Consider the following 12388-nt stretch of genomic DNA (forward strand, 5'->3'; position numbering starts at 1 on the left):
CCCCCCCCCCCCCCCCCCCCCACCAAAGTTCACTAATGGTGATGCTAATGCTCAACTTTGAATGCTATGTATATAATCTAGCTAATTAATTGACCAATTTTAAATTATATATATATATATACACTCTAACATATTCATAGTATATGTTCAATAATTATAAATTATGCCAAGGTTAGGATGAGGTTCAAACCTTAGACCTTCCTTATGAAAATCAATGAGTAAGTTAAGAATAATAAATAGTTCACGGAATACTCTGTTACTAAAGTTTATACGGATGAAATGCCGGGTAATTAGGAAAAATATATGATATAATAAAGTAGGAAGAATAATAATAATAAATACTAAAATTAAATCAAAATAATATGAATCATCCATTTCAACAAATTAAACAATTGAACCAATATTTTTTGTTATCCTTATAAGCTTAACTGTATTGGATGTTATTAGATTAGAAGATAAGATTTAATGAGACTATCTATGATTAATTTGTCCAAGTACTCCCTGGTCGAAGTCCAACTTTCGCATCTAGCTACAAAAAACATAAAAAGAAATTCCATGGTTATAAAATTTTCATGTTTAGCAATTTAGGTTGATATGTTTCCTAACTGAATAAATTTTCTGAAAGAAAAAAAGAAAAAAAAAAAAGAAAAAGTGTTGATAATTGTATTCTCTAAACTGAAAAATTGAAAATAGATAAATAAAAAATCGTTAATTGAACTATTGAAGTAAACGCCGGGTGTTTTGTTTAACTCAATTTTATATATTCCGGTCCAAATATGTTACACCCAAAATAAAAATATTTAAATTGAATTTTGGTTTAGAAATCCGTTAGCAAAGTTGACTCCAAAGTCTACCCAACTTAATTTACGGTTTACATCAAGCAATACACCAATTAAGTCGGCAAATTATCGTGTAGACCATGGTCCACATAACTGTGTGGACCATGAATATAAGGTACATTATTTTTATACTGAAGGTACATAATTTGTGTACTGAAGGTAATTTTTTTATAGTGCTATAAAATAATGTACTTTCAGTACATAAATAATGTACCCTAAAATAATGTACCTTCAGTACAAAAATAATGTACCTTCAGTATAAAAATAATGTACCTTATATTTATGGTCCAAGTCCATGCAATAATGATTGAATTAAGTCATCCAACATATATAGTCGGGCCAATTAAGTCACATACAGTTGCATTGATTATCATATATATGTTTTAATTTGGTTCAATAAATTATGATAACACTGACTTTGACTATGACTCCAAGTCCACCTAACAACTTTGTTCTTCACATTAAGCAATACAACAATAGATCAAAGCAGCTGAAAGAGCAATTGCTAGCAAGCTCCTCCTACTCACTTTCTTTTACAAATGAGTATGGAACTCCCAAGTTCCAATGAGCCTGCTAGTAAATCAGAGAAAACCCAACCTTCGAAACCAAATCATACGATGATTGTAACTTGTGTGGTGATTGCAGCGGCAGTAATACTCATCATTGGGATAGGAATTCTGATGCGGGTGTTCAGACCTAGGGTGGGAAGGAGAAAGGAACGCGATGGATTAGAATGGAGTATGATTTCATTTCAAAGGTTGAAATTCAATAAATGGGATATTTTGGGCGGTTTGATAGATGAAAATTTGATTGGAAATGGAGGATCAGGAAAAGTGTATAGAGTGATCACCAAGAAAGGCCAAAAGGTTGCTGTTAAAAGTATAAGGCATGAACAAAAGGAAAGGCAGGGATTAATGGAGAAACAATTCCTAGCAGAGGTTAAGATCCTTGGGGGAATTTGGCACAACAACATAGTGAAATTGCTATGTTGCATCAGAGGAAAGACTACAAAGCTTATTGTGTATGAATACATGGACAAACAATGCCTCCACAAATGGTTGCATGGGAAGAAGAGAGGCTTAATTACTCAAGTCTTGCAGTGGGAGAGAAGGCTAAAAATTGCCATTGGAGCTGCACAAGGCCTCTGCTATTTGCATCACAGTTGCAGTCCACCCATTGTTCATAGAGATATAAAGTCTAGTAACATACTCGTCGACTCTGACTTCAATGCACGGATTGTAGACTTTGGACTAGCAAAGATGATGGCGAGTGAAGGAGATCCAGAAACAGCATATGCTATTGTGGGAACCTTTGGTTACATTGCCCCCGGTACATTTTTTTTTATATCTTCATCATTTCAATTCCCACTGAGTTTTATACTTACAAAATCACATATATCATGAGAATGCAGAATATGGTAATACAAGAAAAGTGGATGCGAAGAGCGACATCTACAGCTTTGGCGTAGTACTCTTGGAATTGACAACTGGAAGAGAAGCCGTGACTCGAAATGAGGATATGAACTTGGCACAATGGGCACACAAACACCTAAGAGAAGGAAACTCAGCTGCAGATGCCCTAGATGAGGAGATCAAGGACCCACGTTATCTGGAGGCAATGATCACTGTTTTCAAATTAGGCCTTGCGTGTACATTGAGTTCCCCATCAAGCAGGCCGTCCATGAAAGATATTTCACAGATTCTTCAAAGATGCAGCGAAAACAGTCATATGTCCACAGAAAGTTGAATAGCTGATAGACAATATAATATTTAAACTTTGCTTTTGAATGGATTTGTCCCATTACGAAATATTGGCAATGGTTTGTTTAAAGTGATTATTGTACTCACAGTGCAATTATGCAGGATCAACCATAATTCATAATGCAAGCATGCAACTCCACCGTGCGCTTAGTAAAAAATAAATCTCAGTGGCTCACTCGCTTCTGCCTCAAAATCCCAATGCGCTGCTTCTTTGAGGTACATAAATTATCAGGAAAATTTTGGGAATTGAGTTTTAGGAACTTGTCATATTTGGGACCTTCTGCCAATGCCTTTTCTGAAAAATTTCCTTCATTTCAAGGCTGCTCTAGTTTACAACATCTTGATTTATCATCCAACAACTTCAGTGGTAATATTGTTGCCTCCCTTTCTTCACGCTCCAACCTCAATCTTTCCAACAATAAACTCTCTGGTAAGTTACCTGTTGAAACCATACTAAATCCAACCATCTCAGCTAGTATGTCCCATGTAATATACTCAGTAACTTAAGCCGGTAATTTCCTCCATAATATTGTTTTTAACTTTGGATGGCCGGCTCGTTTGAATATACAAGAACATAAAACAAATAAAGTCGGATTTTCATGTATGTTTAATTCAACTTAGTTTGAATTGTTCCAGGTCTAAATATTTGACACCTAAATTAAAAGTATCCGTCCAAAGTGAATTTTGGTGTAGTGTGTAGATATGGACAGGGCAGATGGAGTTGCTAAATATTATTATATTTAGGATAATCCAAAATTGAGTTCAGATTAAGCAACAATATAATAGACCAAGTCAGCCTCTTTCAGTAAAGGAAGTGAGTGATGAGCAGCAAGCAATATAATAGAATAGGAAGACCAATCTAAGCTAAGGATCCTAATTCTCATCACCATTATATTAATTATTAAGAGCTTAGAAGCACATACTTGTTTGAAAATGCTGCATCCTCATCATCATGCCTTGATGTTCTTCTTCATCATTCTCCTTTTCTCCTCCCTAAATTATTCACAATCTTTAATTGAGTATTGGGGATATTCATTTTCACTTGAGCAGTGGAACTCCACTTCCTCCCCTGTGACTGGCCTTATATTTCATGCAACTTCAATGGAAGTGTCACTAGGATATATCTCGACGACAGGGGCCTCGAAGGGTCATTCCCCTCAAAAATTAAATGCCAGCTCAACAGCCTTTCTTCAATCTATCTCAGAACTAATTATCTATGAGGAACTATACCAGTTGGCCTCTCCAGTTGCTCAAAGCTTGAAGATTAGGGGGAAAAAGTGCTATTTTCCCTTATATCAAATAATATATTGCATCTAAAAATAGTCACATTAACTATTACAAATGTAAAACTTTGAGTGAATCAAATCATCTATTATCATCATCATTTCTTTTTCTTGATAGGTCTCTCCATATATAAATTAAGTCCTTCAAAAAATTATATAGAATTTCAACAATAAATATATTTCACACAACAAACCCAAACAAATGTCACTCCGTGTAAGAAATCAAGCCAAACTCAAGTTCTAAAGAAAATTATTAAAAAAAAAAAAGAAAAAAAAAAAAGAGAGAGTATTGATAGATGTATTCTCTAAATTAAAGAACAAAAAATTGAGGAATAAAATAAATAAAAGATACACAATTTACCTTTACAAAATTCACAATTTATTATAACCTTGTATTGTATTCACAAATTCTCAAAAACTTATAAATACAATTTATATTCTAGAAGTTCATAATAACAATACTAAAAAATACACAGTTTAAGACCCTGTCCATGGTATAGCAACTGAGAAACAACGTACACGTACTTAACTCATTTCTATCTATTGATGATTCTATTCTGGTCCACATATTTTACACCCAAATTAGAAGTATTAAAATTGAATTTTGGTTTAGAAATAAGGTAGCTGAGTTGATAATTCAGATATTACTAATGACTCCAAGTCCAAGTCTACCCAACTTAATTTCTGGGTCACATTAAGCAATAGACCAATTAAGTCATCCTAAAATGCTATTCACCATCTTTGTATATATGGATCATCCATGCATTTTGGTTTTCAGTCTTTTTAGCTTAATTAATTGTTTGAAAATAATGCTGTAGCTGAGCCTCTTCATCATGCCTTCTATCTATTCTTCTTCCTTCATTTCTCCTTGCCAAATTCACAATCTTCAACCACTGAAAGGGCTATTTCACTTGAGAAACACATATATAAAATACTTGCAGAAACCAAAGATGAAGCCTAATTGCACTAGTTTTTCCTACAATGTTTTCTTTCCCTATTTCTATCTGCAATCAATCTCTGTTTTTCTTCTTCCATTTGTGTTGCTCATCTTCTTTACTCCTCCATGTTCACCAGTTTCTCTCCCTGGGCATTTCAGGGACTCGCAGCAGCTATTGTCATTCAAAGCTAGTATTTTTAACCAAAGCCCACTTCAAAACTGGGTATCATCCTCCACAAACCCCTGTAGCTTCACTGGCATTACATGCAAAGGATCAAGGGTCTCTTCTATAAATCTCACAAACACTATGCTCAGCATAGATTTTGGCTTGGTTTCTTCTTTCTTGCACAATCTTGAAAACTTGGAGAGTCTTGTGTTGAAGAACACCAATCTCAGCGGAAATATTCCAGAATTGAGTTTCAAAGTTCTGTCATATTTGGACCTTTCTGACAACAATTTTACTGAAAATTTTCCTTCATTTCAAGACTGCTCTAGTTTACAACATCTTGATTTATCATCAAATAGCTTCAGTGGTAATATTGATGCCTCCCTTTCTTCATGCTACAAGCTCAGATTCCTCAATCTCTCCAACAATATGTTTGGGGGTGGTGTTGCAAAGCTGCCTAGTGGGAGTTTGCAGTATTTGTACCTAGGGGGAAATCATTATCGGGGGGAGCTTCCAGGACATATTGGAGATTTATGTACAACTCTTGTGGAATTGGACTTGTCTTCCAACGAATTTTCAGGTATGGCCCCTGAGACCCTTGGTGATTGCTTAGCCTTGGAACTTCTAGATCTCTCCAACAATACATTTTCTGGTGAGTTGCCTGTTGAAACCCTACTAAATTTGACTAGCTTGAAGACACTGGTTTTATCATTCAATAATTTTGTTGGTGGCTTATCTCAGTCATTGTCTAGCTTGGTAAACTTAGAGACCTTAGATTTGAGTTCTAATAACATCTCTGGTTTGATTCCCTCTGGGATTTGTAAACACCCTAAGAATAGCTTGAAAATGGTGTACCTTAAGAATAATCTGTTTACTGGTCCAATACCTGAGAGTCTAAGCAATTGTTCCCAATTGGAATCTCTTGATCTTAGCTTTAATTACCTTAAAGGGAAGATACCATCTAGCCTCGGGTCCTTGTTGAAGCTCAAGGACTTGATGATTTGGTTTAATCAGCTTGAGGGGGAAATCCCATTGGAGTTAAGGCACTTGCAGTCTTTGGAAAGTCTGATTCTTGATTTCAATCAGTTGTCAGGGTCAATCCCTGAAAGTCTGAGCAACTGTACTAATTTGAAATGGATTTCTTTGTCGAATAATTTGTTGAGTGGGGCTATACCAACTTCATTAGGGGGCTTGTCTTATCTAACCACTGTGAAGCTCGCAAAGAACTCCATCTCTGGGAACATACCTGCTGAGTTGGGGAATTGCAGCAGCTTGTTATGGTTGGATCTCAACACCAATTTCTTGAATGGGTCTATTCCACCTGCTCTGTTCAAACAATCTGCCAATATTTCATTGCCATTACTTACTGGGAAGCTATTTTGGTATATTATTTGGCATGATGGAAGTGAGCAGTACCACAAAGGAAATTTACTAGAATATTTTGGGATTGCACATGATCGTCTGGACAGGATTTTAACCAGGAACCACTGCAAGGGTATTAGAATGCCACCAATATTTCACCACAGCAGATCCATGATTTTCCTTGACCTTTCATACAATAAGTTAGAAGGCAGTATTCCAAAGGAATTAGGTTCCATGCAGTATCTCTTTTTTCTGTATTTAGGGCATAATGATCTCTCTGGTCCAATACCTCAAGAACTTGGAGGCTTGCAGAACGTTGAAGATCTTGATCTATCAGACAACCGACTCAATGGCTCAATTCCACAAACTTTGATCAATCTCACATCTCTTTCGGTTATTGATCTGTCTAATAACCAACTTTCCGGAATGATACCTTGTTCAGGTCAATTTGCATCATTTTTAAGAGAATCGTTTGCAAATAATTCTGGCCTTTCTTATTGCCCTCATCCTCAGGATGCCCCAGAACCAAGTCCAAGTTTAAGTTCAATTTCTAAGTCAAGTGGAACAAAGCAGAAAAAGCATTACATCATTATAGGTTGTGGTGTAATTGCAGGGGTACTTATTTGGTTAGTAACTCAGTTACTCGTGATCAGACTTACAAGGAAAGGGAGAATGGAAAATGATGGAGAAGAATGGAGTATGGTTTCATTTCAAAGATTGGGATTCAACAAATGGGATATTTTGGGTGGTTTGACAGATCAAAATTTGGTTGGAAATGGAGGGTCAGGAAAAGTATATAGAGTGATCACAAAGAAAGGCAAAAAAGTTGCTGTTAAAAGTATAAGGCATGAACAAAAGGAAAGGCAGGGATTAATGGAGAAACAATTCCTAGCAGAGGTTAAGATCCTCGGGGGAATTTGGCACAACAACATAGTGAAATTGTTATGCTGCATCAGAGGAAAGACAACAAAGCTTCTTGTGTATGAATACATGGACAAACAATGTGTTTACAAATGGTTGCATGGAAAGAAGAGAGGCTTAACTACTCAAGTCTTGCAGTGGGAGAGAAGGCTAAAAATTGCCATTGGAGCTTCACAAGGGCTTTGCTATATGCATCACAGTTGCGATCCACCCATTATTCATAGAGATATCAAGTCCAGTAACATACTCGTCGACTCTAACTTCAATGCCAAGATTGCAGACTTTGGACTAGCAAAGATGATGGCGAGTGAAGGAGATCCAGAAACAGCATCTGCTGTTGTGGGAACCTTTGGTTACATTGCCCCGGGTACATTTTTTTTTTTAATATCTTCATCACTTCAATTCCCACTGTTTTTTATACTTACAGAATCACATATATCATGGGAATGCAGAATATGGTAGTACAAGAAAAGTGGATGCGAAGAGCGACATCTACAGCTTCGGTGTAGTACTCTTGGAATTGACAACGGGAAGAGAAGCAGTGACTGGAAATGAGGATATGAACCTGGCACAATGGGCACACAAACACCAAAGAGAAGGAAAATCAGCTGCAGATGTCCTGGATGAGGAGATCAAGGAGCCACGCTATCTGGAGGCAATGATCACTGTTTTCAAATTAGGCCTGGCGTGTACGTTGAGTTCCCCATCAAGCAGACCGTCCATGAAAGATGTTTCACAGATTCTTCAAAGATGCAGCGAAAACAATCATATGTCCCCAGAGAGTTGATAGACAATATAAATATAATATTTTCACTTTACTTTTGAATGGACTTGTACCATTACGAAATGTTGGCAATGGTGGTTTATTTAATGTGACTATTGTACTCACAGGGCAATATTCATACTTGTTTAATAATGTGTTTCTTCTTACTTGCTCAGTCTTGAAAACTTGAAGAGTCTGTTCTCAGTGGAAATATTCCAGAGTTGAGTTTCAAAATTTTGTCATATTTGAATCTTTTTGCCAATAATTTTTCTGAAAAATTCCCTTCATTTCAAGACTACTCTAGTTTACAACATATTCATTTATGATTTATCATCAAACAGCTTCAGTGCTCCCTTTCTTGATGCTACAAGCTCAGTTTCCTCAATCTCTCCAACAATATGTTTGGGGTTGGTATTTACATTACACAAACTATTGTCATAATTATGTGAAGGTAAGGTAAACCAGTGTTATGTGCTCCCGTCGTGGAAATGAAAACATAAGGAAAAAGGAAGAAACAATAATAGTTTGAAAAGGAAAAGAAGAAAACACTGTGTTTGCTTCACACCCAAAGTTTGCTTCACACCCAAAACTCTCTTAGACCCTTTTTGGGATTGAATTTCTGCTTGTTCTATTATTCCAAAGAACACCCCTTTTATAGGGTTGATTACAAAGGTTCCTAAACTAAGAATAATTATTTGGTAGTTCCTGAATAATTAATCTACCTAAACTAATTCGAAGACTAAGAGTAATAAGTTAAATAACTACTCCGTATTTAGTAATTTCTAAATAACTACTTATTAGTTTCTAAATAACTATTTAGTAATTTATTAATATCTAAACTATCTAATATAATAAAATAAGACTTCCTCAGCATGTATCAACCAGCCTAGTTCATTCGATCATACATGAATATGACTTACATTGAGAATTAAAATAGGTTGTTTTTATTGACAGTGGAAATTAAAATTTTGAAGTTAGCGAGCCAAAAATCCAACCATCTCACCTAGGATGTCCCATGTAATATACTCTGTAACTTAAGTAGGTAATTTCCTCCATAATATTGTTTTAACTTTGGACGGCCGCCTCCTTTGAATATACAAGAGCATAAAAAGAATAAAGTCAGATTTTCATGTATGTTTAATTCAACTCAGTTTGAATTGTTCCAAGTCTAAATATTTGACACCTAAATTAAAAGTATCCAAAGAATTTTGGTGTAGATAGGACTTAATTTATGGTTCAGATTAAGCAACATATAATAGACCAAGTCAGCCTCTTTCAGTAAAGTAAGTGATGAGCAGCAAGCAATATAATAGAATAGGAAGACCAATCTAAGCTAAGGATCCTAATTCTCATCACCATTATATTACATTATTAAGAGCTTAGAAGCACATACTTGTTTGAAAATGCTGCATCCTCATCATCATGCCTTGATGTTGTTCATCATCCTCCTTTTCTCCTTCCTAAATTATTCACAATCTTTAACCACTCATGGTGATGATGAAAGGGGAATTTTACTTAGCCTAAAACAACAGTATTGGGGAAATCCATCTTCACTTGAGCAGTGGAACTCCACTTCCTCCCCATGTGACTGGCCTTATATTTCATGCAACTTCAATCGAAGTGTCACTGGGATATCTCTCTCCCGAATGAACATCCGAGGATCATTCTCGGCCTCAACTATTATATGTCAGCTCAACAACCTTAATTCAATCAATTTCAGTTCCAATAGTCTCTGGGGAACTATACCAGCTAACCTCTCCAGCTGCTCAAAGCTTGAAACCTTGGATCTATCCACAAATTATTTGACAGGAAAAATAGCAGGTGAGTTGTTTTCTTTGAAAATGCTGCGCAGTTTAAATCTTCAACACAACATGTTTTCCGGTGAGATATCGACACCCATGGTGGCTTATAGCTTGGAGTCTCTTGATCTTTCGTATAACCTATTGAATGGATCAATACCAAAAGATATAGGAAACTTTTACAACCTTAGCTACTTAAATTTGTCCATGAATTCTTTGAGTGGTCCAATACCTGCTACATTGTTGCAGTTGCATCAACTGTCTTATCTTTCACTTGCCTCTAACAATTTGACTGGTGAAATTCCTGCTAGATTATTTGACTTACTTAGTCTGAGTAGCATAGATCTTTCTCATAATCATCTGAGTGGAAGTATTCCAAGAGGCTTTGGAGAACTACAGCAATTGCAGAATATTGATGTATCATATAACAAATTTTCCGGAGACATATGCGAAACTGTTAGCCATATGTGGGATGCGAGACTAACCCTTAGGATCTGCAAGAACCACTTTTCTGGGAGAATACCTTATGAGCTAGTAAAGCTAAAATTTGTGGAAAGATGCTTTGATGATGTGAATTTATGTTCAGACCAACAGCTGTTTTCTGAACAAATTGATATGGAACTCCCAATATGCCCTTCCCAACGCTTTTCAGATTATACAATTCCACTGCACATAAACTGCACAAGTTCCAATGAGCTTAGTAAATCAGAGAAAACCCAACCTTTGAAACCAAATCATACGATGATTGTAACTTGTGTCGTGATTGCAGCGGCAGCAGTACTCATCATTGGGATAGTAATTCTGTTGCTTGCGTTCAGACATGCAGGGGAAAGGAGAAAGCAAAATGATGGAGAAGAATGGAGTATAGTTCCATTTCAAAGGTTGGAATTTAACAAATGGGAAATTTTGGGTGGTTTGACAGATGAAAATTTGATTGGAAATGGAGGGTCAGGAAAAGTATATAGAGTGATCACCAAGAAAGGCCAAAGAGTTGCTGTTAAAAGTATAAGGCATGAACAAAAGCAAGGGCATGGATTAATGGAGAAACAATTCCTAGCAGAGGTTAAGATCCTCGGGAGAATTTGGCACAACAACATAGTGAAATTGTTATGCTGCATCAGAGGAAAGACAACAAAGCTTGTTGTGTACGAATACATGGACAAACAGTGTCTTCATAAATGGTTGCATGGAAAGAAGAAAGGCTTAACTACACAAGTCTTGCACTGGGAGACAAGGCTAAAATTTGCCATTGGAGCTGCACAAGGCCTCTGCTATATGCATCACGATTGCAGTCCACCAATTGTTCATCGAGATATCAAGTCTAGTAACATATTGGTGGACTCTAACTTCAATGTCAAGATTGCAGACTTTGGACTGGCAAAGATGTTGGCGAGTGAAGGAGATCCAGAAACAGCATCTGCTGTTGTAGGAACCTTTGGTTACATTGACCCCGGTACTTTTTTTCTTTTTAAATATCTTCATCATTTCAATTCCCACTGATTTTTATACCTGCAGAATCATATAAATCATGGGAATGCAGAATACGGCAGTACAAGAAAAGTGGATGCGAAGAGCGACATCTACAGCTTTGGCGTAGTACTCTTGGAATTGACAACTGGAAGAGAAGCCGTGACTGGAAATGAGGATATGAACCTGGCACAATGGGCACACAAACACCAAAGAGAAGGAAACTCAGCGGCAGATGCCCTCGACGAGGAGATCAAGGACCCACGTTATATGGAGGCAATGATCACCGTTTTCAAATCAGGCCTTGCGTGCACTTTGAGTTCCTCATCAAGCAGGCCGTCGATGAAAGATATTTCACAGATTCTTCAAAGATGCAGCGAAAACAATCATATGTCCTCAGAGAGCTAATAGACAATATAATATTTCCACTTTACTTTAGAATGGATTTGTCCCATTACAAATTCTTAGCAATGGTTTGTTTAAAGTGACTATTGTACTCACAGTGCAATTATGAAGGATCCATCATAATTCATAATGCAACTCCACTTGGTTTCCTTGATTTTCTTAGATGTTAAGAGAAAAATTAATACTCACAGGAAACAGGCAACTTAACTAGTGCAGGAATTAATGAAGTATGTTTACCTTTTCACAGGCCTCACTTAGCTTGCGTCTTCAAGCTCGTACGATCACGCTCCCATCTCAAACCTCTTCTGTTAGCAAAGTTGACTCCAAGTCCAAGTCCACCAAACTTAATTTATGGTTTACATCAAGCAATACACCAATTAAGTCATCATCTTATACTCTTTTAATGAACATAGTCGGACCAATTAAGTGACATACGGTTGAATTGATTCCTGAGTGACAAATTATGAACAAAAACATATGAATTATTATTATAAAATATCTATTATTTATTAAATATAATTATATAATTAATAAAAAAATTTATTATAAAATCAACACATTTCTTTATAAGTATTTTTAGTTAATCAGTAACAATTAGGGAGTGTTTGATTCAAATATTGGAATCAGGATTGTAATTGAAATTAAAATACTTCGTAATTGTAATATATTTAAGTAGAAGAAGTTTA

General features: G+C 36.1%; 3 protein-coding genes across 3 annotated transcripts; all 3 read left to right on the forward strand.

Annotated features, from left to right (window-relative positions):
• Positions 1-1372: 1372 nt before the first annotated feature.
• Positions 1373-2693, forward strand: LOC116016768 (receptor protein kinase CLAVATA1-like). Its single transcript, XM_031257162.1, has 2 exons — positions 1373-2168; positions 2251-2693. Exons 1-2 carry the CDS (start codon positions 1379-1381, stop codon positions 2583-2585), a joined length of 1125 nt encoding a protein of 374 aa, XP_031113022.1. The 5' UTR covers positions 1373-1378; the 3' UTR covers positions 2586-2693.
• A 1964-nt stretch (positions 2694-4657) lies between these two features.
• LOC116016765 (systemin receptor SR160-like) lies at positions 4658-8181 on the forward strand. Its single transcript, XM_031257158.1, has 2 exons — positions 4658-7635; positions 7721-8181. The coding sequence occupies exons 1-2, from the start codon at positions 4716-4718 to the stop codon at positions 8053-8055; spliced, it is 3255 nt and encodes a 1084-aa protein (XP_031113018.1). The 5' UTR covers positions 4658-4715; the 3' UTR covers positions 8056-8181.
• Positions 8182-9432: 1251 nt separating this feature from the next.
• Positions 9433-11829, forward strand: LOC116016767 (receptor protein kinase CLAVATA1-like). The gene is made up of 2 exons (XM_031257161.1): positions 9433-11283; positions 11371-11829. Exons 1-2 carry the CDS (start codon positions 9435-9437, stop codon positions 11703-11705), a joined length of 2184 nt encoding a protein of 727 aa, XP_031113021.1. The 5' UTR covers positions 9433-9434; the 3' UTR covers positions 11706-11829.
• Positions 11830-12388: the final 559 nt, after the last annotated feature.

This window comes from Ipomoea triloba, chromosome 4 (assembly GCF_003576645.1).
Source record: "Ipomoea triloba cultivar NCNSP0323 chromosome 4, ASM357664v1".
NCBI lineage: Eukaryota > Viridiplantae > Streptophyta > Magnoliopsida > Solanales > Convolvulaceae > Ipomoea > Ipomoea triloba.

Excerpts from the sequence above, each read along its gene's own strand:
- LOC116016765 (XM_031257158.1), top strand. The coding sequence starts at position 4,716 with ATGCCTTCTATCTATTCTTCTTCCTTCATTTCTCCTTGCCAAATTCAC. Across the intron at positions 7,636-7,720 it reads CTTTGGTTACATTGCCCCGG|AATATGGTAGTACAAGAAAA; the intron begins GTACATTTTTTT and ends ATGGGAATGCAG.
- LOC116016767 (XM_031257161.1), top strand. The coding sequence starts at position 9,435 with ATGCTGCATCCTCATCATCATGCCTTGATGTTGTTCATCATCCTCCTT. Across the intron at positions 11,284-11,370 it reads CTTTGGTTACATTGACCCCG|AATACGGCAGTACAAGAAAA; the intron begins GTACTTTTTTTC and ends ATGGGAATGCAG.
- LOC116016768 (XM_031257162.1), top strand. The coding sequence starts at position 1,379 with ATGAGTATGGAACTCCCAAGTTCCAATGAGCCTGCTAGTAAATCAGAG. Across the intron at positions 2,169-2,250 it reads CTTTGGTTACATTGCCCCCG|AATATGGTAATACAAGAAAA; the intron begins GTACATTTTTTT and ends ATGAGAATGCAG.